Here is a 26714-nt window from a genome sequence, read left to right on the forward strand (position 1 = left end):
GGCTTTTAAGCAGCGGTTGGGGGACCATCTGTTCTTTAGCTGTGATTCCTACATTGTGAGGGGGCTGGGCTAGATGACCCTCGGGTGGCCCTCCCAACTCTATGCAGTCCTACACTTCTGCGGCAGGAGATCCACAGCCACTTCACACAATGCCCACTCCCAATTTTCATTGGAGAGACATGTGGCTTCACTGTCTAGGTAGGTACCCCCCTACCTGCCACTCTTCCCCCACCCCACTTAAGCCGAGGGAATTCCTGCCCAGAGAAGCTCCCAGGTGAGGCAAGGGTTAAGCTCTACCACTGGTAAATGGCTTTGTATCCTCCCTCTTTCCCTTTTCTCTTCTTCTTCTATGCTAGTTCCTTCTCTTGTGTTTTGTTTAATCTGTTTTTATTGTATACTAAAATAAAAGCTGCAAAGTTTCCTTTTTTATAATATTCCCCCCCCAAACTAAAACGTTAATCTAGATAAAAACACTGATCCAGAGGAAAATAAGGGGGTGGAGAAAGGACGAAAAAAGAAAAAGAGGTAGAGATAGAGAGATTTTTAAAAAGTTGGCTTCTTTAGCCTTGTGCAGCTGGAGAGGCTGTTGGAGAGGCTGCTAGGCAAAAGAGGAAGCCCGGGCAGCGAGTGGGATGGATCGCGCTCGCTGCCCGGGCTTCCTCTTTAGCCTTGCACAGCCTCCCACGGCTGGAGAGGCGCGCACGGTTAAAGAGGAAGCCCGGGCAGCGAGCGGGATGGATCGCGCTCGCTGCCCGGGCTTCCTCTTTAGCCTTGCACAGCCTCCCACGGCTGGAGAGGCGCGCACGGTTAAAGAGGAAGCCCGGGCAGCGAGCGGGATGGATCGCGCTCGCTGCCCGGGCTTCCTCTTTAGCCTTGCACAGCCTCCCACGGCTGGAGAGGCGCGCACGGTTAAAGAGGAAGCCCGGGCAGCGAGCGGGATGGATCGCGCTCGCTGCCCCGGCTTCCTCTTTAGCCTTGCACAGCCTCCCACGGCGGGAGAGGCGCGCACGGTTAAAGAGGAAGCCCGGGCAGCGAGCGGGATGGATCGCGCTCGCTGCCCGGGCTTCCTCTTTAGCCTTGCACAGCCTCCCACGGCGGGAGAGGCGCGCACGGTTAAAGAGGAAGCCCGGGCAGCGAGCGGGATGGATCGCGCTCGCTGCCCGGGCTTCCTCTTTAGCCTTGCACAGCCTCCCACGGCTGGAGAGGCGCGCACAGTTAAAGAGGAAGCCCGGGCAGCGAGCGGGATGGATCGCGCTCGCTGCCCGGGCTTCCTCTTTAGCCTTGCACAGCCTCCCACGGCTGGAGAGGCGCGCACAGTTAAAGAGGAAGCCCGGGCAGCGAGCGGGATGGATCGCGCTCGCTGCCCGGGCTTCCTCTTTAGCCTTGCACAGCCTTCCACGACTGTAGAGATTGCGCAAGGCTTTTCTAGAGGAGGGAGAAGGGACTGACTGGCCGCGTCAGTCCCTTCTCCCTCCTGGGGAAAAGCCTGCAAGTGCCGCGCGAAGCTTGTGTGTGGCTCTTGGGGGCTTTTCCTGCTTGCCTCCCCCCCTGCATTCGCTCCATAGGACGCACAGACTTTTCCCCTTAGTTTTTAAGACGGAAAAACTGCGTCCTATGGTGCGAAAAATACGGTACATTTAGTTCCCTGTGAGCCTTCTAGCTTGAAAACAGTGTACAGTATAAAGTTTGAATAAATTGGGCGGTATGTATACTTACCTGTATTGGTTCACAAGTACACCTGGTGCAGATGTTATGGATGCCCTATGCATGTTGTTGGAGTCTTGTAACCCACCACTTACAAGGCGTTCCCAAGGCTGATAAATATACAAACAAGTTTGCCTTCAGGACCACGCTAAAATGTGGGCTTTCAAAATTTCCACTGGTGCTTGTACAGTGGTACCTCGCAAGACTAATGCCTCGTAAGACGAAAAACTCGCAAGACGAAAGAGTTTTTCATTACTTGAGTTGCTTCACAAGACGAATTTCCCTATGGGCTTGCTTCGCAAGACGAAAACGTCTTGCAAGTTTGTTTCCTTTTTCTTTTCAATGCATTCCTATGGGAATCCGTGCTTCGCAAGACGAAAAATTCGCAAGACGAAAAAACTCGCAGAACGAATTAATTTCGTCTTGTGAGGCACCACTGTATACACTTCTGTCTCAATCAGGTCATGCAGAAAAGTTAAGATGGGAGAAGTCAGAAAGCAAAGAAGCTTCCACCACTTCTAGCAACCATCTGCACCTCCTTAATTTAAAGACAGAGGGTGGGATTCACCTGCTCCCCTCCATGTGCCCCCTGAACCTCCAGAACAGCAGGGGAGGGGAAGAGTGGGATGTTTTGCCAGGCAGGCTGATATGCTTGTACAGGCGGGACACTTGTAACAGCATGACATTGAATTCTACTCAGAGTATTTATGTAAACCTGGGACACTTTCTTTCACAGGGATTACTCTGTATTTACTAGTAATGTACTAGAGTGCCATGGATTTGTAGTATTCATAAATAAAAATACAAGCTGAGTCCTCACCAGCTTGTAAGAACCACCCTAATTATTATAAGTGGTATATGATCTCTCATGAACTTCCTCAAGGCATAGTCTAAAAAAGTAAAAGGTGACCTGAGTTACCCAGGCTAGAAAGATTTGCCTGGTTCTGTGCCAGCATTCAAGTGCCACACTCTACTTAACATGTGGGTGAAACACAATCCTCTCAGCTGAAAGACATCTAGCAAGAACTGATATGACTTTCTGCTAGCCTTTTGTAGGCTGTACAACAATTGTGCCATGAGCGTTAAACTGGTCAGTTTTTGTGTTTCTGATCATTAGTAGATTATATGGTTGGGGTCTTTGGCTGCTGTAAACTAATTAATGGCATTTTTCTTAACACTGCTACAATTAGCTTGGTCCTTTTCCAGTTGGCTTTTGGCATAAACCCAGTGGAGAGTCAAGAAGCATGCTAGTAGTCATGCTTACTTCTGGTAACAAGGCAATGCAACCTTTAGTTTTGTGGGGTTGCTGCTGTGTTTTAATCCTGTGTTTTAACAATCCAGCATCTTGATGGTTGCTGAATTGGGCTCTGATTTGAAAAGAATGCTTTCTAAAGAACCAGGTGTGGGAGGGTGGTTTTATTTTTTTCCCCCCTGCTCTGCCTGGAATAATATATAAAAGAGTAACATGTATGAGAATCAGGTGACTGCAGTTGCACTGCTGCATTTATCTGGACCAGCCATTCAATTATAAGAAAGAAAACATCAACATGCCCTAGGAAAGGCTAGCACAGTGGAAAACCTGAGTCATTTCAGTTGCTAAATTAGTTTTAAATTAAATGTTTCTGAGGCCGCAGTACTAAGTTCACCCATTGTCTGGAAAAAGGACAGCGTTTGGACTTTTGCTCAAGCAACTGGTGGCTTCCATATTAATGTGGAATGCCATATGAAACTTGGAACACCTATTCATCCTCTGATTTACACAGAAGTAAGATGCAGTAACTTTTCATTTGATACATACCAATTTCAAATCATGCTTAGAGTTCTGTTTATTTTTATTTTCCTTGATACAGTCAAGGAATAAAAGCAATGAAAATAAAGAGAAAGATCAGCAACGGAGCATAGCAATTTGCAGTGCAGTATTATGTAGTTAAAGTAAATACAACCAGAACAAAACTAAAAGAAGGAAGCAGTGGGTGATGGGAGGAAGAAAAGCGGGAGGAGAATAGGTCCTGGCAGAACCTGATGGGTGTGTGCTTCCTTCAAACAGTTTCCAGTACAACTCCCAAATGTTCAAGTGTCTATTGTGCCACCTACTGAAGGTAGCTTTCCCCCCATATGGTGCCAGAGTAGATGAGCCCTCTGAGCGATTGTGGGTGTGGTAGGAGTGGAGAGATATATGCTCTTTCCACTAGTCTTTGGACCAGCAACAGGGCACGCAAAGTCTAATTACTTTACTCCTCTGTCAGGACCCACAGCACTGCAGGATAACTGAACATAGCGTGAGCATCAAAGAATTTTGGGGATTTGCTCAGGTCCAAGGCAGTATGGAGAATCCCCTCAGGACAGAGCTCAGTCTGGGTGGCACGTTCATTTTTATCACAGGAACCTTGCCCCACAGACTCTGGGGTGAACATTTCCACCATTCCTAGTCACGCTGTATTTCCTTGATTGTATGCATAAGTTTGCAGTTGACCACGTTGCCGCTGTCTGTGGGAACTAGAATTCCCAGATATGCTAGTTTAGCGGGACACAGACCGAAATTCCAAGCCTTGTAAAAACTGTGGGGCAGGACACCATCAAGGGATACAACTTCTGGTTTGGACCAGTTCATGCTGTATCCTGGGAGGTGTCCAAAATAATGGATGAGTGTTGTCAGTAAGTGACACAGGCTCAGTGCCATTTGTTTGAACCAGAAATGCTATCTACCTCACCATAGAGGACATGGGCACAAGCTTTTTAGATTTCTTCCTCTGGCATCTCACTGCTGCTTTTTGTTCCCTTGTGTCAAGGAGGAAGGGATTGGGTGACATTCAGCTGAATATTTTTTCCTCCCCCCTCCCTCCATGGAGACCCATTTGATGAGCAGTGTGGCAGCCTTAGTTAGGACATTCCTCGTTCTTAAGTAATATCAGAACCTATATTCCCCTCTTTGCCTTTCTTTCTTGTCAAACCTCTTTTGTTATTGGGAGCAGATTGGATAGGCCCAACTGTTGGCTCACTTGCGCTCTTGTGTGTCCATTTTAGAGCATTTTGTTACGCTGTAGAAGTGTGTCGCTGTGCATTAGTCTGGCTGGGACACTGGAAATCCACACTTGGCCAAGAAGCCCTCTGGGTGGCCCTGAGGAAGTCACTGTCTATTAACGCAGACTTCTTAATATGGTCCTTATGAGGCTAAAACATCTCTCTGAACTCCCTAGACAGCACAGGGGTGGGGCACATTCACTCCTAGGCAACCTTCTGGGTTGTACTGCAGCAGTAGGTAGTGCCAGAGGCAAAAGTGGGAAGAGCAAAGGAAGCAGCGCACCTCCGTACAGTGACTCTATTCCAGCTGTGTAAAGGCCACAGGGTTCTGTGCAAGCAAGAGGCATTATTGCAGTTCAAGACATATTGCAGGCAAATGAAGGCACTTGAGAAAGACATGGAGCTGGGTATATGTTAATGAATAGACACCAAGTAATTATGGATTATTGTTCCAATAATGGATGTTGGAGGGTTTTTTTGAGATAAAGTCTTCATACTGGGCTGGTGGAGGACTATTATTGACATTTAGTGATAATAACAACTGGAGACCCCCTTTTAGACTTTTTGTGTGGAAATGAAAATGAATGAACTTGGGGTGTCGGGGGTTGAAGATTGGAAAATAATGTGATAACAATAATTACATGACAAAATATATTGATATATATTAACAATATTTCAGCTGCTACTAGCACCACCAGTATTACTACTACTACTATTAGCAAGAAGTCAAAATCCTTTATGCGTCCAAGCTAAGCATATGCATCTTTTGAGGAGTAACTCTGCTGTTATTTGACTTTAAAAAAAAAAATCCCTGGAACAGTTCACAGCATGTATATGCTAAAGGAGATGACTCATCAGAGAAAACAGTTTCAATCAGTCAACCTTTGTGGGTTAGAGTGAATTGCTGGGAAATTTCAAGAAACTACAGAGACAAGAAAACAAACAGAAAGTAGGGTTCAGTGAAGCTACCCTGCAGTACTAATTCCAGTAGTTATCTCCATGAGTGAGACTGCTGACAAATGGATTCCTAGTGAAGCAAGTACCCATAAGTCCTCCTGGGATACAGAGACATTCCCTTCAAAAATTATTTGTTTTGCACTTCCAACTCTTTCTTCAGAGTAATTTGCACACAATTGGTTCCAAGTTTCCTTGACAGTGGTTCCTTTTGACAATATTCAGTACTGATGTAAGAGCTCAGCATGTATATAGGAGCTAACTTATTAGCTACCGTATTTTTCATCCTATAGGGCGCACCGGCCCATAGGACGCACCTCGGTTTTTTTTGGGGGGGGGAATGAATAAAAAAAAATATTTCTCCCCCCAGCCGTGGCTGCCGCCCCAAGCCTTGCGCACACCTGCCCGAAGCACGGGGTGCCCTCCGGAGGGCTCCCTTGCTTCAGGCTGCAGGCTGCCGCCCCAAGCATTGCGCGCCCGGTGGGACCTTCCGCCGGGCTTGCAAGGCTTGCGGATAGCTTCCTGAAGCCTGGAGAGTGAGAGGGGTTGGTGCGCACTGATGCCTCTCGCTCTCCAGGCTTCAGCGAAAGCCTGCATTCGCCCCATAGGACGCACACACATTTCCCCTTCATTTTTGGAGGGGGGAAAGTGCATCCTATGGGGCGAAAAATACGGTACATTTGCTTTTGTGTATCTAATAACTTCCCTTAATTATCTAAGGCCTGAAGAGGTTCCCCCCATATATACATGGTACAGCCAGGTGGTAGACATGAATTTCTACTCCCAAAGGCCAAGGATGTGTCCTGCCTCTCACTGTCCCACTCTCATCTTCTTCTCCAGGTTTTTCGTACCGATCTGATAACAGCTATGAAAATCCCAGATTCTTACCAACTGAGCCCAGATGAGTACTACATCCTTGCTGATCCCTGGAGGCAAGAGTGGGAGAAAGGTGTTCAGGTGCCAGCAAATACAGAAACAATCCCTGAACCAGTGGTTAGGTAAGCCTGATATTCTTCTGCTTGTGAGATACCTTCAGTTGGTTTTCCCCCTTCAGAGAGTGCCATGTTCTGCCTCCTATGATTTAATGAGGAATCTTTACATGTTCCCAGTTGTATAGGGTAGCTTTATGGGGTTAACTTTTCCTGTGAGGGAGTTAAGAGTCAGACCCAGTGTCACCATGTGGCATCCTCCAATAGCTGTTATGATATCAACAAACTGCTTTCTGATTTAGAGCTGTTTGATATGCCTGAGAGAATCTCATTTCTTCTTTGACTCACTTGGGTTCTGAGCTAGAAGGCAGAAACAGCATTAATTTAGAAAGCTGTGCTGCTGTTGGAATAGGATCAGTCCCAGCTTTAACCACTGCACCAGCAGAAATCGGATTGCAAGCATGAAATGGTTCAAAGGAGTTAGTGGTTAATGAGAGGGTTTATGTGCACCTGAAAATCTATCTTGGGTATGATTTTCCCTGAGGTGGCAGTCCAAAACTTGCTTGTCTGGGTTAAGCCCAATTGAATTCAGTAGGACTTGCTTGTTATTAGACATGATTAGAATTGTGATGTTACTCCAGATAATTTGAGTCGATTTTGGCCGCCAAAAATCTACTGCAAGGTTGCATTATATGGAATGCTGTTGGGAGATAATGAATCCCAGGCTGTTGCTATGCTTTCCATCCTCCTGATCTTTCCTATTCTGATGGCTTTGCAAAGTCACAGGACAACTATGGTAAGTTAAAGTCAAGTGTGTTTGAACATAAGTGATAGATGTCCCCCTGTATCACCAAATTCTGTTTTCAAAGCTTTCATAAATCCAAACTGGACAGAACTGCATTCTATCTCCCTGTTTTCAGAGTTTCTTTTAGTGATACATTATATGGCAGGGATGTCCAACAGGTTGATTGTGGGGTGTCCTGGTCAATCCTGGGACCCCGATGCCCCCCCCAAAAAGCTCAACAACTTTGGCTCATCCTCATTTTTTTGGGAGTAGATCGCAGTCTCTTGGAAGTTGGACGTACCTGTTCTCCATGTATTGCACATTTGACCATCCCCAGGAATGCATTCTTATAGAAACCATAATGTGGTCCAAGCTGCTTGTAGATGCAGCTTCAGGGAAGTGATTGCCACAACAAGTGTGCTGCCACAAGGACACACATTTCCACTGGGAATCTGGCTTTTTCCTGGGGCATCCTGTGACTCCTCGTGGATGAGGCTGACTGTGAGACACCCCATGATTTTGAGAAGTATTGTTATTGTTGGGACATATTGGCACAACATACCTAAGTGAGTGGCCGGTGCTGAGAAGTTAATGGTGTTGAATAGGCTTTTGTCTTTCCTTTTTCATGGTATATCTTGTAGATCAGATGTTTATGGCTTGGTGCTGTGATAACCCGGGTTAAGACTTTATGATAGAATACAACTCTTAGTAAGTAATTGTTCAAGATTCTGCAAAAGAATTCTGGCCCAGAACAGTTCCAAGCCCAAATCTCCCATCTCCTGGCATCCTTATTAGCTTCTTATTAAACGCTGAAGCCCAAATGGAAAAGGTCCTATTTAAACTAATTCAAGGCTGCTCTTGCACATGATGTACTGCAAAAGCAACTGACTAGCATTTGAGCAGGCTTTGGCCAAGAACATCCCTGCCTCTGCATTTTGCCATTTCTTTTTTCTTTCCTGTGTCTTTTCAAGTCAACTTTGATATCGATATCAAAGATCCTGGGGCTTTCTGCACTTAAAAGATGTTACATGTAATTCTGAAGCCCACTGTTAATCTCTGAAAATCAGTGTGTTGACAGAGCTCAGGAGGATTTTAAGCGCATTAAGGTGTTTTCAGATTTCATGCAGGAAATTCCTCCCCTCCCCCCCAAAAAGGATGGAAATATTTCAGTAAAGTCAATAATTGCCTGAAGCACAGCTTGTCCAGCAGTGACAGCAGCAACAGCTGTTGGTGGAAGAAAGTTATGAAATAAACTTTTGTGCACTCATCTCCTTCCATAAGGATTTGGGGAAGGTTGGGGGATGAATGACACAACTGGAAAACAACCAAACTTCAATGAGGAATCTAAATGTGTCCAAAATGGAAGCCATAAAAATGGAATTTGAAGTTTATTTAATCCTTAAAGAAATGTTGGGTAGAATATCTATTTTTACCAACTTTGATATACAACCACAGACTGTAGTCGTAAATGTCCTGCTCTAGAGCTGAAGGTTGATTTTGGTGCTGTGTCAAGATGAAAAGTGATAGCCTGACGTTGCCTGGGCTGGAGGTGCCTATTTAAAGACAGACTAAACGGGTTCACTTTTTTTTTTTTGGCAAGTATACTTTGCAGGCAAGCAGTTTGTTTAATGTGATCTGCTCTTTCACCCCACTGAGGAGGTAGCCAAAGGCTCTGGACTCAGCCCAGCACAGAGGTGGGCACCCATAAAGCCTTTGAAATCAAGGCTTAAATGTTCCTAACTCCACGTTGGACTGAGGACTCTGAATGATATACCGAGACCAAGGGATTGCATTTGGAAGCTGTGTTGTACAGTGTTGCAAAGGGGGAGAAAAATGCTTTTGCATAAACCAAAAGCATTTTTCTTGAGTAAGGAAATGTGTCCAGTCCTAGGGCTGTTGTGCTTCAGTCTTCATTATTCCACCATCTTTTCTGAACTAATTGAATCATCTGCCACACACTATCAAGCCATTGTTGGCATTTCACAATACCATCTGAAGAACTCTTGACTCTTGGCAAAGGTTATACTGAACCCATTTGTTCTGCCCTATCAGATGTCCAAGGTTTAAGCAGTGGTTTGTGTAACCCCAGGCACTGATTTCCTACACCAGTCATGGGTAGACCTATGGTTTGCAGGATCTACTTTTGACTGTTGCAACTAGAACCCCAAGATCCATCAACCAGAACTAGGTGCAAAATTGTGGCTCAGAGGCCAGAGCCAGAAGCAAAGTGGTGATTAAGAGGTAGCCTCAATTAACTATTGCTCTCAATGAACCATACACTTGAATAATCTCCATATGCAAGTATAAATCTATATCCAAGGTACTACAAAAGAGAGATTTCAATGTATTTGAGGGGATATCCTATTTAGGGGCATTAGAAATGCAATTTTACTACAAATCATCCTACAATGTACTAGTAGATAGATCCTGATGTACTTTTTTGCCACTCTTGCAAGGGTCAGTGGTCTGAGATGATGAAATAAGTTTGATGTGGGATACCAGCAGTGCAGCCTGGAAGTGTCCTGCACTTGGTAATCAGGTGCTCTCAGATAGCCAGTCACATGCTATTGCCTGCTGCAGTCATTCAGTGTGTTCAACCCATCACTTAGGGAGGCCATCTGAATCCCTTTCCAGCTCCAGAATGTCTGCCGCTGGTAGACCTGACCATCTCAAACTACACAGGAGCACCTTTCACAGTTCTGCAGGACGTGGCCCTTCTCTGTTGGCTGTGGATAGGGTGCCATCCAGCAGAGTTCATCTGTACTTCTATCCCTTTCCTACATCCATCCTTGCTCAGCCATCTGCACATCATTCTAAATTAGTGAGTCGAGATGGAAACCACAGCTTCCTGTGTCAGTAATGCAGGTGCATCTAAAGTGCCCATTATTTCCTGTCAAGTGGTCATTTCAGTTTGCAACTTCTTACATTTTCTCATAGGCTAAAAACTAGAGTCCAACTTCCATAGGAACATTTCAAGGCAGCTTTTATCTCCTAAGCTAAGTTTCAAAATAAGGAGTGACTTTTCAGGAGTGTTGCTACCGCCTTGCAAGTCTGTTGTATCTCAGTTGTGACCACATTTTAAGAATGGGTAGCATAACCACATGCCATAAATGACTGTAGTTAGCGCAGGCAATAGAGAGAACCAGGAGTGTGGAATATAAATAGTGACACTGACGGCTGTCTTTATGGCAGCAAACAGGAAGGAGGGACAGGGGATGTATGCATGTATTGTTCCTTCTCTGAATACCCCAGGGGCATAATCACTTGTCCAGGTGTTTTCCACTTTCTGTCATATGCTAGATGATAGTCCCGTTCGAAAGAGGAAGGCGGATTTCAAACACAAAGTTTATGACTTCTGGCTATAAACAACACTTTGCACGTTTCGCTTTATGACAAAAACATGCGCCCTCAACATTCTGTACATGTGAGACCCTGGAAATATGTTTTCTGTTTTGTTCAAAAGCAGGCTTCAAATAAAAACTGAATTTATGGAGGGGTTTCAGACTCTTCGGAAATTTTCTTTCAGATGTTACAAAGTCGGTCCTGGTTAGCTGATGTTAGAACTGCTGTAGGGAGACTTTGTGATGTCTGAAACCACGTTTCCCCCATAAAGATGAAGTAGCTACATAGTTGGCCCTTGAACAGTCGCTCTAATCTTCTTTTTTTCCAGAGTGACTACCCTGGACCAGTTGAATAAGGAGCAGGTGCTTCGAGGCTTTACAAAGCTGCCCGTGTCTAATAAATGAGTAGATTATTTGGATTGATTTTGTGCCATCTGAAAATAGTCACAAAACCCTCATGCCAAAGAAGCCTTGGAAAATCCCACACCTTACTTACAAGAGGGATTTGGCTACTCGTTAGAGAGGGATGGCTCTGCCATGCAACTTAGCAACTACTCCCCTTTTTTCTGCAGTGTCCCCATTCCTACAGTATACACACTTGGGGAGGGCCTTAAAGCTGTTGAGGTGACACGTGGGGAATGAGGTAAGAATATGTGACTTACAGAACCTGTACATGAACAAAGTAGCAACTTTCTTGTTCTTCTTTTTTACCAGTTATACCACATCCTTCCACTGCAACATTTGGAATCTCAGACCTTAGTGGTTGTCTTCCTCTTAATGTTTTCTTTTCAATTTGCTCAGATAAACAGCACAGATGACCTAATGCTTGCTCAAACAAAAATGGGCAATTGCCCCCTCTTTAAGGTCTCTTCATAATGGGACAGCGTAAATGCCTCTCTGAAAGTGAAAATGAAGGCCGTGGGGTTTTAAGCCAGCAAGGAGACAAATGCCCTGTGTTCTGTTGTGCTAATGCTGTCATTCTTGACAGTGATTTACATTGGAAATTCCTAGAGGGGAAAAGAGCCATACCAAGGTCTGGAAGCCACAAACACAGGCAATAGCATGTCATGACACATTTAGGAAATAATTCCGCTACATGCCATAGACAAATAATCTTCCTTAGTTAGCAAATGTTTAGATGATGCACAGATAATTTTTTTCCCCTGGGAGGGAAAGACGGAAGCAAGATAATTTCTCTGCCTGTTCCTCCTCTTCTCCCAGCAATGAAGTCATTGGCTTCTGAAGGGAAATATTTTTTTTGCTTTTCTTTTCATCTTTAAGCTTGGGTATCTATAAACTGACAGCCTACTTCCTCATTGCCTCTAGGTGTGCATGCCCCAGACTGAAAAATAGGTTGTGGGACATATTTCTAGTGCTCCTAAATTCTGAAGCTTGGGGTAGGGAAGGCAAGAAGGATATATATATATATATATATATATATATATATATATATATATATATATATATTAGATAGCGAAAGCCCCCTTGAAACCACTTGGTCAAGAAGTAAGAGTGCTCCCATTACTGTTACTGAATACAAAGGAAGAAGTGATTTCTTGATGGTTTTCTTGGGTCTGAGCCCGTTTGATCCAGCCACAGTCCTCTCTCTTGTTCCCATTTAAAGTCTGCTTCATACCATGTATTAATTTCTTTGCTCTCCATTATCATTGTGTCTCTCACCTGGCAAAATTTTGGCACAGGCGTCTTGCATCATGAATTTTGGAAGGCAGGCTCCCAGTGCCTTACTCTTTGCACCATTGTGCTGGCATTTCAGAGAAGATACCCACTGACCCGCTCTCCACCGCCATTCAGTATCATCACTGGGAAACCTGTCTTGCTTGAACCCATTTGCCTCCAGATTGTCTGCCCTGACAGCTATATTGCTCATGCTAGGCAATCGTTTCTTCATCATCCTTTTCTGTTAAAGTTCTGTTATTTCTTAATTTTTTTTGCAGAGAAGTTCACGGCAATTTTTTAAGAGACCAAATGGCTGCAACAATTTGAATTGATAGTCCCCTTCAATAGTTTCTCCAAATCATGTCGGGGAGAAAGAGTCAGACAGAGTAGGGCCCACAACATGGCTCTGCCCCCAGAGTCACATCTCCTGCTAATCCTAGCCCTCATCACTCCACACCTCCATTAGGGCTGAAGATCTGAAGTGGGGATCCTGGCTCCCCATGTGATTGAGATCCCTGACCATGCAGGGTTCTCAGGCATGCAGGGAACCTGCACTTGTTGAATAATAATAATAATAATAATAATAATAATAATAATAATAATAATAATAATAATTTATTTATATCCCGCCCTCCCCAGCCGGAGCTGGGCTCAGGGCGGCTAACAATCAAATAATCCGACATTCTAAAAACATTCATTATAAAAATTAAGTAAATCAAATTAAAATCAAATTAATGGCAACCATCAAGCAAATTCTGTGTAGATTGCCGATTGCCAGAGGAGGGGGGTCAGGCTGCGCCCTGACCGAAGGCCTGGTGGAACAGCTCTGTCTTGCAGGCCCTGCGGAAAGATGTCAGGTCCCGCAGGGCCCTAGTCTCTTGTGACAGAGCGTTCCACCAGATTGGAGCCGCGGCCGAGAAGGCCCTGGCTCTGGTTGAGGCCAGCCTAACCTCTCTGTGGCCTGGGATCTTTAGGATGTTTTTATTTGCAGACCGTAAATTTCTCTGTGGGACATACCAGGAGAGGCGGTCCCGTAGGTCACTCGTGAATCAGCTGAATAAAATGGTAGAGGCTGTTGTAGAAACCACAGCTTGGAAACATTAAGTTCCAGTTTCAACTCCTGGCACTTCCAGTTAAAAAAGGATATCCATAGCAGGGTACCTCCATAGCAGAGAACCTCTGCTTAAGGTTCTAGAGAACTAGATAGACCCCTGGTCTAACTGAGCTGAAGCAGTGGTCTTTCTCTTTATAAAGCGACTTTTTATTAATGCAGGGAAATGATCAATTGGAAACTTGTTTCTGTTAAAAAGGAATTGGAACTGCTTATGGTTAAGCAGTTGATGATAGCTATATCCCCCTTTTTGCAGTACTGTACTGAAAGACCTCAAAATGCTTTGCAAACAGTCACAACTTTCTGGCAGTGCCTTTTCTGTGTATACTCCATGTGTAATATGAATCTGTTTGTAAGTACATTCTGGGTCACCGAGCAACTGTTCTTGATTAGTGTTTTCACTAGACAGTGTATTACAACAGCATCAAGGTCTGGTGTGTTAATACTTTTGAAACAGGGATGCTAGATGAGGACTTTTTTCTGGTTGTGACAGGTTGTGAAATCAGTATCCTCTATAATTCTTGGATTTCACCTTAGTAACTGGTGAGGTGGTTCAAGTATCAAGATGAACCATTGCTTATCGTGATGACAACAATCTGCAACAAACCTTGGGCTTGAGTACTCTCCCTCCTCTCTTCTCAGACATGGCTGCAATGAGCAGATTATAAGGTTTTGCTCTGGTGGTTGTTGTTGTTGTCGTCGTTGTTATTACAAACTAAAACTTCAGCCAGTTTGCCAATCTTAGCTATGGTTTGTTTGAAACAGGCCAGCTTCAAACCATTGAAATTCATTGGGGTTTATTCCCAAGTAAATGTACAGTGGTACCTCGGGTTAAGTACTCGTTCCGGAGGTCCTTTCTTAACCTGAAACTGTGCTTAACCTGAAGCACCACTTTAGCTAATGGGGCCTCCTGCTGCTGCCGCGCCGCTGGAGCACGATTTCTGTTCTCACCCTGAAGCAAAGTTCTTAACCTGAAGCACTATTTCTGGGTTAGCGGAGGCTGTAACCTGAAGCGTATGTAACCTGAAGTATGTAGCCTGAGGTACCACTGTACTTAGGACTGCAGCTTTCATGTATGCACTGGCCTCGGGTGTAGCTTCCCTCTCCTACCCTGTAAACATGTAAGTTTGAATTATTGTTTCTAGTCATTCCCATTCTGTATAAAGCTGTGCAAATGATACCATATTTTTTTAATGGCAATATACATTTCTTGCCTGAATTCATTTCTGTGAGTAGCCTCGTTAATATTTTTATAGGTCAGATTTCATAGAATTCTAATCAGCTGTACAGGATTTGAAGCACATAGCAGATGCATGAGTGCGCACACCCACCAAATACAGTTCCTCTTGTCTTTTAATAGGTGGTTGCAAATGCATGCATTTTTTATTGAAACACTTCTGGAAACTTTCGATAATCAATCCTAGTCCTTTTAATGTTAGTAACTCTGGTCTAGCTCAGACCTACACAACTTTTGACACCCCCACCCCAAAAACCAATCAGAGTCCACAAGCCATACATTTCAGGCCACCAGGATCTCAGTAACAACAGCCAGTCTAGGACTGTAAAAACAGATTTGGATTTAGCTTCTGTTGGCAGTACACACTATCTCTGAAAAGTTCCATCCCACAAATTATTACGCTTCCCTCCCATCACATATGCAGAAACGTGCCCCTTACTCCACACTCACATTGTCTGCAACAAAGAGGGGGCATAGATCATGACTGGCACCCAGTGCCCCCTTAAAACTCCACTCTGTTTTCAAGAACTGATTTACGTATGCAGTATCTCCTTGGTCCCAAAGCCTGACAAGTGAGTATTCAGTTCCCCCTACTGCCCAATCCATTCCTACCACTCAGAAGGGCCTTTCTCATTAATGGTTTCTCTGAAGAATAGGCATTAACAGCTGGTGCATCAAGCAGCAAATATGCAACTAATATCACTGAACATTGCTGATATTTACAATACAGCAAAATTGCTTTTTGTCATCCAATCCCCTCACCCCAAAAATCTGTCCCTTTGTTTTTGTTGGAATGGAACCAAATCTTTACTTGTTGCTCAGTGTCTTGATTCGATTTGTATCCATAAGCCATTCCATAAAATACTGAAAATGTTCCCCTTAATCTCTTGTGTTTTAATAATAGACTCCCGATTATCCCTCGGAGACATTGCTGTAGGTCGCAAGTGCTTTTATTCTCAAGGACTCTGCATGGCAGTTATCTTCTGGATGATGGACTGGAGTTCAGACTTAAATAATTCATTTGTTCAGCCTGTCAATTTTTTCTAGAAATGTTAAAAGTGGGAAAGGCATGAACACCAACACTTTTTGGACTTAACTAGTCGGCTGAGTGTCAGGCTATTTTAATACACCAATAACAGCTTGGGATCTATTTTAGGAATGCTGTCTACTGGATGGCAGCTTAGTTTTCCTGTTTGTTTATTTATTTTTAACCTGTTAAAAATGTATCTTCAGACACCTCCCCCGGAACAGATTTCCTGTGGAATTTTCAGAGCTGCATAGGAATGTGGCCAAGCTGCATGCATGTTCATATTTGTTGTGAAGGCTCAATGCATAATGGGATTTGTAGTGTTCATTTTTGTGGATCAAAATGGGGGGGGGGGGACATGCTGTCACTTAGTACAGTTGGAATAGGTTGCAATGAAGTCAGCTTTTCAAGTGACATGGTCTGCAGCTTGCTGAGAACCTCCTGTGTTTCTTATTCAGAAGAGAATTGTGGCACGTATTAGTAGTGTTGTTGCTTGATGCGTTGAAATTTCAATGAGTTAAAACAACCATGTGTGCATATGCAAATGGGCACATGCGATTTTAAAATAGGATAATATAGCTATCGTAAGAATAAATAATTCCCATTGCTGCGCATGTGATAACAAGAAAAACTTTCCTGGTCCATGGCAAGCCTGTGGTGGACTTGCAGAAAGTAACAGAGCAGCTTTGAATTGAATCCAGGCAGATCAAAAGAGAAAACCTGTTTTCTGACTCACTTCTACAGGCATTGTTCGCTGTGGCTAGGATGGATAGTAAACAATCATGGGAAGGGTTTTAAGTTTCATTCCTGTGATGAAGTGGATAAAGTGCTGGGACTGAATGTGAGAGATGCAGACTGAAATCCCTGCTGAGCCACAAAGCTCACTGGGTGGCCTTGAGCCAAGTCAGTGTCTCTCAGCTTAAAATTCTTGGGCCATTACTGTAGTCCTGTGAATTCTTTTGACCCAAAGTCTTAAAGGAGGGAGACACAGGCAGGACTGTTTGCACGATACTTTTCCACGCCTCTTCCCCACCCTCATCACAATGCATAGAAAGCACACGTGCATTAGCTAATATAGGTTATGATTCCTGTGTGGCTTGGGGAGGATGGGAACAGGGCAGGAAAGGGAGCACATAAGCCTAAGTCCAGCTCCTAATCTCATAGGGCATAGAGATGAGCTCAGAAATGCATCACATTTTAACTCTCTCAAACATGCCACCAGCTGAGATATTCCATTCTAGACAGTGCTCTTGGTAGAGCTGGAAGTGTTCCAAACCAAAGGTATTTCTCTGGTAGTAGACTTTAGATGCCAACTCCCTTTCTCTCTCTCTCTCTCTCTCTCTCTCTCTCTCTCTCTCTCTCTCTCTCTCTCTTAAAAACGAGGGATAAGGTTTCTAACACATTGTTAATTTCAATTTAATGAGCCAGCTCGTGTTTGAGAATTGGTATCAGTGTTGCCAAAAGTGTATGAAAATAAGCTTTGAAAGGGGGAAGGATGGAGCAATACATTAACTGGAGCCAAATTACTAATACAAAAGCATCTGGAATTATTTATCTAATTATCAAAGCGGCAATATTTTCAGAATTATTTCAGCAATGAAACAGACAACTATTCATTTGCACTCCTCGGTTAAAAAGTGTGGAAAGTGTTGCTGTCCTCCCACACCCACCAATAAACTATAATAATTCGCTTTCTGATAACAATTATCACAATGGCACTGATTCTCACTAATAACGGAGAGATGGTGAGATGTCTACCAAAGAGGGATCATAGTGTCCTTGGTGTATACATGGCAGCTGGAGCCCATATGTAATTTGGTTGCAATGTAAACAGACCAGTGGCTATTAATGCCCAGTGAAAAGTTGGAAGACTTCATGGGAAAGTTTATTAACATTTAAAATCCTATATTGCTCCCTGCTACAACTCTTGATTTTAAGGATCATAGTCATGGCGGCTTAGTACATGCCATTCATGCACAGAGATGGGTTCTGTGTTTGGATTGTGCTTTTGTCTACCTTGCACAGAAGAGTTTTTGGGGCGGGAGTGGGAGAAGAATGCTTCCAATAGTTGAGGGAGCTATGATTCAGAGATGTTTGTTTCCAGACATTTTGGGATCTCTATTGACTTCAGTGGGAGTTTCTAAACTTCTGTCACCTTGTCTGCAGATTTTATATACCATTCCATACCATTGTCTCTCAGGGTGAGAAATGATATCGGAGTGAGTGTGGGATTTCCCCCCCCCCCCCGCTGCTCTGTCTATTTTTGCTTGTGCAACAGCACACCAGCACACCTGCTGCATTGTCATGCCTTAAGACCCCACCAGTACAAAGGGACTTAATAGCATTCTTGTTTTTATCCATAGAATGTTACTTGTAGATAGGGTTATAGCTTTTACTTTCATTGAATGGTATTTTGTTGGTTTACCAGTGGGTATGATTTCGGAAAACTTTTCATTCTTTCCTAGGATTTCTCCCCCCCCCCAAATAATATCACTAGCCCCTTCCCATGTCTGTGAAAGTCATAAGATTTGGCAAATCATTTTGCCAGATACATTTAATAAGCAGCTATAATTATCAGAAAATGAAAAACATCCCTTTTACAGTGTGTTTCATTATTATTTTTTGAGTTGTGCTATTTTTGTAAAATAATTCCTGAGTGAATCAAGGTGGCAGTAAATAACAATGTGAGATTTCATTGAAGACTGCTAGCAGAACTATCTTCCCACTTTAATAAGCTGATTTGTTTATGGGCATTGGCCATGAAGGCTTTATACTAGAATGTAGGTAGAGAGAAGATGACTGACTAATGCAATTGCCATAATAAAATTAAGGATTTGCATAAGGGAATTAGTATATGGAATGATGTAGCATGCCTATCTAGCACATTAAAGAGGAACAGTTTGTATATAAAATAAGAAAACACATTTGCTCCTGCTGGTTAGCATTCATGATGCCGAATACTCAGGAGCTGGACTGAACCATTTTTCAACCAAGCACCAGCTTCATAGTTCAGCTATTGGCTTATTCGCCCCCTCCCAGTGCCTCTGGCAATTTCTCATGCAGTGTTTTAATTGTTGTAACCTGCCCTGGGACCTTGGGGTGAAGGGCGAATAATAAATTTTAATAAGAACAACAACAATAACATCATAATAGTACTACTCAGGGGCAAGCCTAGGTTGGTTTGTTACAGAGAATACCAGAATTTTTGGCCAACAACAGTTCCCTGGCAAGCATGTGGTTGCCACATTTATGCAATACACAGTTAAGTGCATACCTACTGTATTGTATGTGTGTGCTCAGAAACATATATGAGGTGACCCTGCAGCTATTAAAACTAACATTTTTATTTATTTTTTGCTTCTGCAGCTTCCTTGAATGTGTCATGGCTGTTGCAGCCATTCAAAGATATGCCCTGACTGGCCTTGATGCAACAAGCACTGTCTGCAAATATAGTAACAGCTAGCCAGAAGTGATCACTAATTGCAGTAATGGAAAATGGGCTGTGCCTAAGGCATAAAACATGACCAGGATTCTGTACAGTTGTACCTTGGAAGCTGAACGGAATCTGTTCTTGAAGTCCACTTGACTTCCAAAGCGTTCGAAAACCGAAGCATGGCTTCTGCAGCCAATCAGAAGCCCCATCGGATATTTGGCTTCCAAAAATAGTTCGCAAACTGGAACAGTCATTTCTGGGTTTGCGACTTTCGGGAGCCAAAACGTTCGGGAACTAAGTTGTTTGACTTCTAAGGTATGACTGTATCTTTTTGTGTGGATATCATGGTCCATATATTGTATGCTCCACACAAATGTTTCCCCAAGGACAGTTGTGTAGTGAAAATTTGAAATACCTGAAATGGCCGCTGGCTTCCAGTTGCATGGCACTTTATCGTGCATTCCTGCATGGTTGCTGTTAGGTAGGCACATGGAACCAATCACCCTTATCCACCTTTCAGAATACATGCATTTTATTTAAAAAGAATTAATAAAGATATTCAGAAGGTAAAGAACCATTGTGGTGTTATGAAGCAGCTACAGGAGAAGAAAAGCTAGAGGTGAAAACAAATCATACTATATGAGAAAACCCCATGGCATCTGGTTGAGGCAGATAGCCAGGCAAATGCTTTATTTATTTCACGGCCACATACTGCACCCCCCCACCAGTAGTTAAGTTGTGATTATTTGTTCCATCAAGGTCTCTTGGGCTGGAGTGGCTCCCCAGGGGGCAGAGCTTCAGCGATGTCCTTGACTGGGAGGGCTGAGGAGATGGCAAAGTCATAGCTGCACAGAAGCAGCAGTGGGAGCACCAGATTGGCTTTGCTGGTGTGTCTGCCATGTCCTGACCTCACTGCCTCCTGTTCTTCCTGCTAAGCATCAACAGTAGGAGGCTGCTACAGTAGCTCCACATGACCAGGAGAGCCATCCCTGGTCAAGATTAGTTTTTAAAAGGAGTATTGCATGTCTGAGATGTGACCTCAGACGCTGCTGTTTCTGGAATCACTAAGCCATACATGTCACCCCTGTGTTCCAAATCTACCAATCTCCACACATCTGTTGGAGGCCCTGGTTAAATGGAGCAGCTCTTTAGCCCAAGGTGCAGTCATGGTTGTTCAGCCATGAACCCTCCGGTTCGTGTCTAATTTGTAATTATGAGGATAAACTGTCAATCTGGAGTTGAATCAAAATGATCTATATGACTCGGGGCACACCAGTTATAGTCAAACAGTTGGATGTTGGGATAAATGTAAGTGCTGTTCACACTGACGCTCCTCTTACTGCATAGTTTGTTAATTACCTTCTACCTTTAATGAGGGGGAGAGGTGGTGGAGGGAGCACACAAGTTCAGAACCCGCTTTTGATCTTGCCCTATATAGAATTCGATGGTGAAGCAATATCTGAACAGGTCCCAATTACTAGTTAAGGGATGCTGCTTTTAATCCTGGCACGCAGAATATTCACAACAAATGTTCAGTGTCATGGATGAGTAACACATAAAATAAATTTGTTGCAACTTGTTTTGGGGGAGCAGTAATAATCTGGGAATCACTTCTCTGCTGGGTTCCCAAGTATGTTTTGACTTCAGTAGAACACAATTCTATGCACATTTAGTCAGAAGTAAGTCCTGCTGAGTTCAGCTGGGCTGTGTTGATACCAAACTACTGCATTTGGTGACCAAATTGGCAAGAGATTTGTTCGCTTACTGTTCTGCAGAGGCCTTTTTGGTCTGGTTTTACCAGAGCAGTGCCACACTGGTTTTACCAGAGCAGTGCCACAAGGCCTAAGTTGCTCTTTGTCACTTTTGATTGCACAAGGCAAGTCACTTCTTTTCACTGTACATCTTGTTATCCCATTTACCTTGCAGCAGTAATGATTTATTTCTCACATTTATCCCCCACCCTTTCTCTAAGGACCTAGTGGCTATTTTGGTTTAGAAAGTACTGGATACCTTGAGGCAGGGTCAGCTGCTCTCATATGAATTTGCCTCAAATGTTAATACTCTCATCAGGCACCTAGCTCTGAGTAGCCCCACCTTCTGAGGTTAGGTGAGCAGCTGCCAGGAGCAGGATCATTCCCCTTTTCTACACCCTATTTATAGAATTCCCTACCAACCTGACAGTCCCTTTGATGATGATAGTGTGCTAGCTAAAATGATTTTATTTGACCAGGCTTTTAGTGGCAAATAATAATAATAGAATCATAGACTTGTAGAATTAGAAGAGACCACAAGGATCATCTAGTCCAACACCCTGCAATGCAGGAATCTTTTGTCTGTCGTGGAACTTGAACCCATGACCCCGAGTTTAAGAGCCTCATGCTCTACCAGCTGAGCTTTCCCAGACTGAAAAATCAAGAATGTTACTGTGCTGCTGCTATTGGTTTTATTGATGTATTTTTTGTTTGTTTTGATGTATTTTATGTTTGCTTGTTTTTTCAAAACTTTTGTTGTAAGCTGTCTGGAGGACTCTGCTCAAAAGGCTGGGTAAACATTTTAAAATAAATAAATACACAGATGTCACTCCCATGTTATCCTTGCCACAGCCCTGTGAGACACGACTATGCCAAGATCAACAGTGAGATTCATGACCAATAATATTTTGAACCCAGGTCATTTCGGTCCAATTATAGCATCCTAGCTGCTATATGACACATTCTCCAGATATATCATATTACAAAAGCTATGAATGACAAATTACAACATAGAAGCAAATGCCAACCGATGGAATTAGTGTTCAATGTTGTGTCTAAAAGAGAGGCTTTTGCTGTGTGGGCTGAGGTGAACTGATGGTAGATTGTAACCAAATGATATTTTTGACACCTCTGGTCTGAAATACATTTAGGTTTTGCCTCCTCTCAGTTGAGTGCATTGTTTATTTATTTCCCTTGTATTGTGTGCTTTCCAACCAGCTCAATAGACTACTTCCCTTTAACACCTTGAATTCAGGAACTTAAATTTCTGTCTGAATTTCTGTCTACAGCCCCATTCATGTGTGCCACTTAGCACTTAAAACTAAATACAAGCAGGGCACTTGATGACGAAGGTGCTGAACTTCATCCCACCCCTATGTAACTGTGCCCATCGCCACCGACAAGTTGGAGGGCAAAGTCCAAAGTGGGGAGCCTCATCTACTAGTGGAGGCTGTACCATGATTTAGATGCCCAATTTTGCAGGTCCCTGTATGATGTGGCAAGGCTCAGCAAGTAGAGGAGTGTCTCTGCTCCAGCTCATAGAAAGTGGCTGGCTTAGCAATGCAGAGTGTCTGTAGAGTTTACCATGCTTGGAGACGCCTGTGCTGCTTGTGTGTAGCCTTTGCATGCAAGCAGCACAGCTGAATGGGGCAGTTGAATGTGTGAACTGAATCCATGGAACAGAATTACAGTGTAGATTGACTTACCTGCTAAACCTTTCCATCAAGACCTTCCCTTCCTTAAACATACCTAAATATAAGTGTTTTCAGGAAAAAGATAGGCATAAATTAAAGAAACGCATCCACTACCTATGGGCTGCACAGTCCCTAAAAGGCGCCAGAACTTACTCAGCAGAAAGTTACTCTTTCGTGGCAGCCTTCCTTCCTTATCATGCTGAATTCGGCCTTGAACTACTTGCCTCCTGGCTGTCTATCTGTTTTAATAGACCTCCCTTGTCATTCATATGCCACCAGGAATCATGGGAATGCAATTTCCCGTGGGACAGGCAATAGCTCTGCTTTGCACATCGAGGGTCTCAGGTTGAATTGCCAGCATAAGCTTGGGATCTCTGTTCAAGGAATGTTTAGAGCTTTTCATTTTCTCACCCTCAGACTGGGATGTACCATCCCACACATTTCACTGCCTTAATGTTTGATGAGCCTGGGGTGGCACCCGCTTAGGACTCCAGGTTAACCCTATGCCACCCAATCAGCAGACAGGTAAAAACAAGCATTCTCATTTTATATACAAGCACTCCAGGACAGTAAAGTCCAGCTCCTTCACAGTCTGTGATAAAAGTCATTGTTTGATGTTGTTCGCCTGCATGTTTGAAGTGGGCCTCCATTGTCTTGTTCTCCTTGCTTTCCAAATTTACATATCCTTCATTTCAGGGTCCACCATGCATTTAACCTTTATCTGAATATCTTTGATTTCCTCCATCTGGGCCATTCAGATGAATGTAGCTGAACTGTGTATGAACAAATGGATCTTGTACCTCCAGTGCAGGCTTTACATTTTCAGACATATCTGCTTCCAGAGTAAGGAGCCCTCCAGTGCCTCTGGCTGTAAATGAAAGCTTTTAATAGGGTGGTTTGCTGCACACCCTGAGAGGAGCTCTCAGAGGTTTCCTGTTCTAACATCACTTATTAACATCATCTTGAGATGACTCATCTCTGCCTTTCAGTTCATCTTGTTACTCCCACCTCTGGCACAAACTTCAAACGGCTTCAAAGGGGAAAAAATATATAATCAGCATACCAGACTGCAATAGTGAAGGAGCATCTCCTGGCTATTTGCTTAATTTTTGCAGGTACAAACATTTCCACATATGAACATGTGGGATAAGCAGCCGTGTGGCTCCTCTCTTCCATGGTAATGACAGAGATGTGCGACTTTTTTTAAACAACAGCAATAACAATATGCCATCAAACATTTTTTTTAAAAAAAAAACTTTTGAACAATCAATTATCTCTGCCTGGGGTGGGGGAGGAGGGAACCAAGCCTAGCAATTGGGCTCTGTGTAGATGCTTCAAATTTAAAAACAAAATCTCCCAATTTTAATAGAGAAATGATTTCCCATATATTCTTGTATTTTACTTAGTCACCTTTAGGTTGAATGCATTTATTCTTTTAATGGTTTCCCCTTTCAGTGTATTTATCCCCTGCCCACTTTCTAGCCTGTTTGAAAAGATTCCCTCTGTACATAGGGATGAGTCACTCAGTTCCTGTGACATTTTCTACCCCCTCCAATGGTTATGATCAATTCTTTCTGTTCTCTTATCTCCCTGTATATACCAGGCAGAGCCTTTAAAGTTCAAAAGTGTTATCTTGTTCTCTTAGTGGCAGGCTTATCTCGACATAAAGTTGGTTTCATTCATATTGTTCCCTCCTTTAAACTTAAGAACACTCATCCTGGGCTTTTTGATGTTCACTCTTGGTGCTTCACATTAAATCCCCATCTTTTTAATTCTGAACCTGGAACATTCCTATTTTCCACCCCACCCCAACACCAACAGAAGCAGCTAAGATATGAGGCAAAATTGCAGCTGCGAGACCAAATCTGCAATGGGTGTTTCACTTACAGTAGGTACACTCAGCGCCTCCTGTTGGCCCAGACTGAACATCCATTTTTAAGGATGGAAAGTCATGCTTTTAAAGCACTACATGGCAAGGATTTCAACTTCTGTATCTCTCTCTCTCTCTCTCTCTCTCTCTCTCTCTCTCTCTCTCTCTCTCTCCATAATTCACCATTTACACCGTGACAAATAATAATGCCTGTTAGCTACTAAGTTATTTTCAAGGTTTAGGGACTTGGATATCTAAAGGATTGCCTTCTGTTACTCAGACCTGCTAGGATGTTAAGATCCTAGGAGGAAGCTTTGTTATCAGGTAGCTTTTTACAATATTTTTCTTGCTGACAACATGGATGGGCCTTCTCTGTAGTGGCACCCACTCATTGAAACACTTTCTCTCCTGCTAGACAGGAGGCACTCACAGGAGACTGTTAAAACACATTTCTTTTGCTCTGGCTTTCACCACCTAGTTCATTGGCCCATTTTACATATTATGTACATTCCTGACACTGGACAATATCTAACTAATGTGTCTTGCTAGCACAAGTGTTTACACTTGCATAACATAACAGAACAGAAAGTTCCAGAGCAGATTTGGGGAGGACACGGGGGAGGAGAGGGGGAAGCGCCATTGCACGAGTGTAAATCCTTGCGCTGATGGGAATCTTGAGTTGGATGCCGCCTATTGTTTGCTATTGATCTTCTTTAAGTCACTGTGTGCATCAGCCCTAGCTGTGGTAATCACTGACTAGGATTGACCTTATACTCAGAATTTGAAACTAGAGTTTGAAACGGATATGCAAACCCTGGTTATGAGTGAATCTGGTTATATAGTTAAAGCAAACTATAGAATTAATGTGTGGGAGAAGGAAAGAAGAGGGGTATGGAGTATGCATGTCTGCATCATGTTTCTGATCTCAGTTGTGATGCATTGTAGCCTGATAGCTCTATGCCACCAGAATGCTGTTGGTCAATGGGAATTTTCATGCTGGCCAGATGTAAAAGGAGAGGGTTCCTGCCTCCTTATAGAGTTGTGTAGAAGAGAGAATTTCAGCAAGTCACGTGAAGCCCTGTGTAGGAGTCTTTCATGGCCACCATAGTTGTGTTGCTAGTTTTTAATCTCTCCTTATCCTTTGAGGCTTGTGTGGTACTAGGGAAGCTTATACTTTGCATACATTTACGTGAATTGGTGCTCAACATATTTTAAAAACGCACATGCAAGATCTTGTTAGAAGATAAATTCCAGATTCTGCACAGGCCTTCTTCAAAAGTGCCAAAAGTGATTGGTCATAACAGCAAGCCTCTTTTTCGAAAACAGCGATAACATAACTTACATCTGAATCTATGACTCATTCCATAACTGCCTCAGAAGTTACAAGGCCAACTTTTGCCTCACCAAATGAAATTAAGAGGGCTGGGGAAAACACACAAATCTTGGCTTTCCCCACTTCCACCATAAGACTTGAGGTAGACCAGGAATGGGTAGCATCCTGCCCTCTGTATGTTGTTGGGCTACAACTCCAATTGTCTCTTGACTATTAGCCATGCCAGCTGGGGCTGGTGGGAGTTGAAGTCCCCCAACACATAGAGGGCCACAGGACCCCCATTTCTGAGCTAGACAACATTTTAATAAGTGAGAGAACAAATTTGCAGTATCCTACCTAAAAAGCGATACCATGAAAGAATTGCGCTCTCATAGAACCTTCCGCTAGCCTAGAACATGGGCAGAATAGAGGGAAAGGATCATAGAGAGAAGGAGCAGTGAAAGAGGACGTTTATTACAGAATATGTGGCAGACAAGGGTGACCTTAGACCCATTAATTTCTCACCCATAATTAAAATGGGAATAACGGTGATCTACCTCATGGTATTAGTGTGAGGGTGAATGAAATAATAGTTGTATAGCATATCACTTGCTGAAGATGCTATAGAGATGACTGATGATGATAATAAAAAGAATTTGGGCCTCTGGTGAGCACCCTTGGCCTAACTATCCATCCTTCCTGTCTCCAGATGATGTTTCACACCTGAACCATAGTACATTAGCCTGCCTTTTATGCCTCTCTTTTATTTCCATTGTTAACATATTTATAGCAGGCAGTATTCACTGTGATGGCTTTTTTTTAAAAAAGCCTTAAGTGGTTTCACAATGGTGCTGTATATTATAGTGCTG

The 26714-nt window shown here is 43.4% G+C and overlaps 1 protein-coding gene across 1 annotated transcript in view; it reads left to right on the forward strand.

Annotated features, from left to right (window-relative positions):
* Positions 1-26714, forward strand: part of JADE2 (jade family PHD finger 2) — a 139765-nt gene that overhangs the window by 38695 nt on the left and 74356 nt on the right. Inside the window, exon 4 of the mRNA XM_081893298.1 lies at positions 6520-6677. Within this exon, the coding sequence (XP_081749424.1) occupies positions 6520-6677 (158 nt within the window). The remainder of the gene's footprint in view (positions 1-6519; positions 6678-26714) is intronic.

Source organism: Podarcis melisellensis (assembly GCF_964234715.1).
Source record: "Podarcis melisellensis genome assembly, chromosome: 2".
NCBI classification, from domain to species: domain Eukaryota; kingdom Metazoa; phylum Chordata; class Lepidosauria; order Squamata; family Lacertidae; genus Podarcis; species Podarcis melisellensis.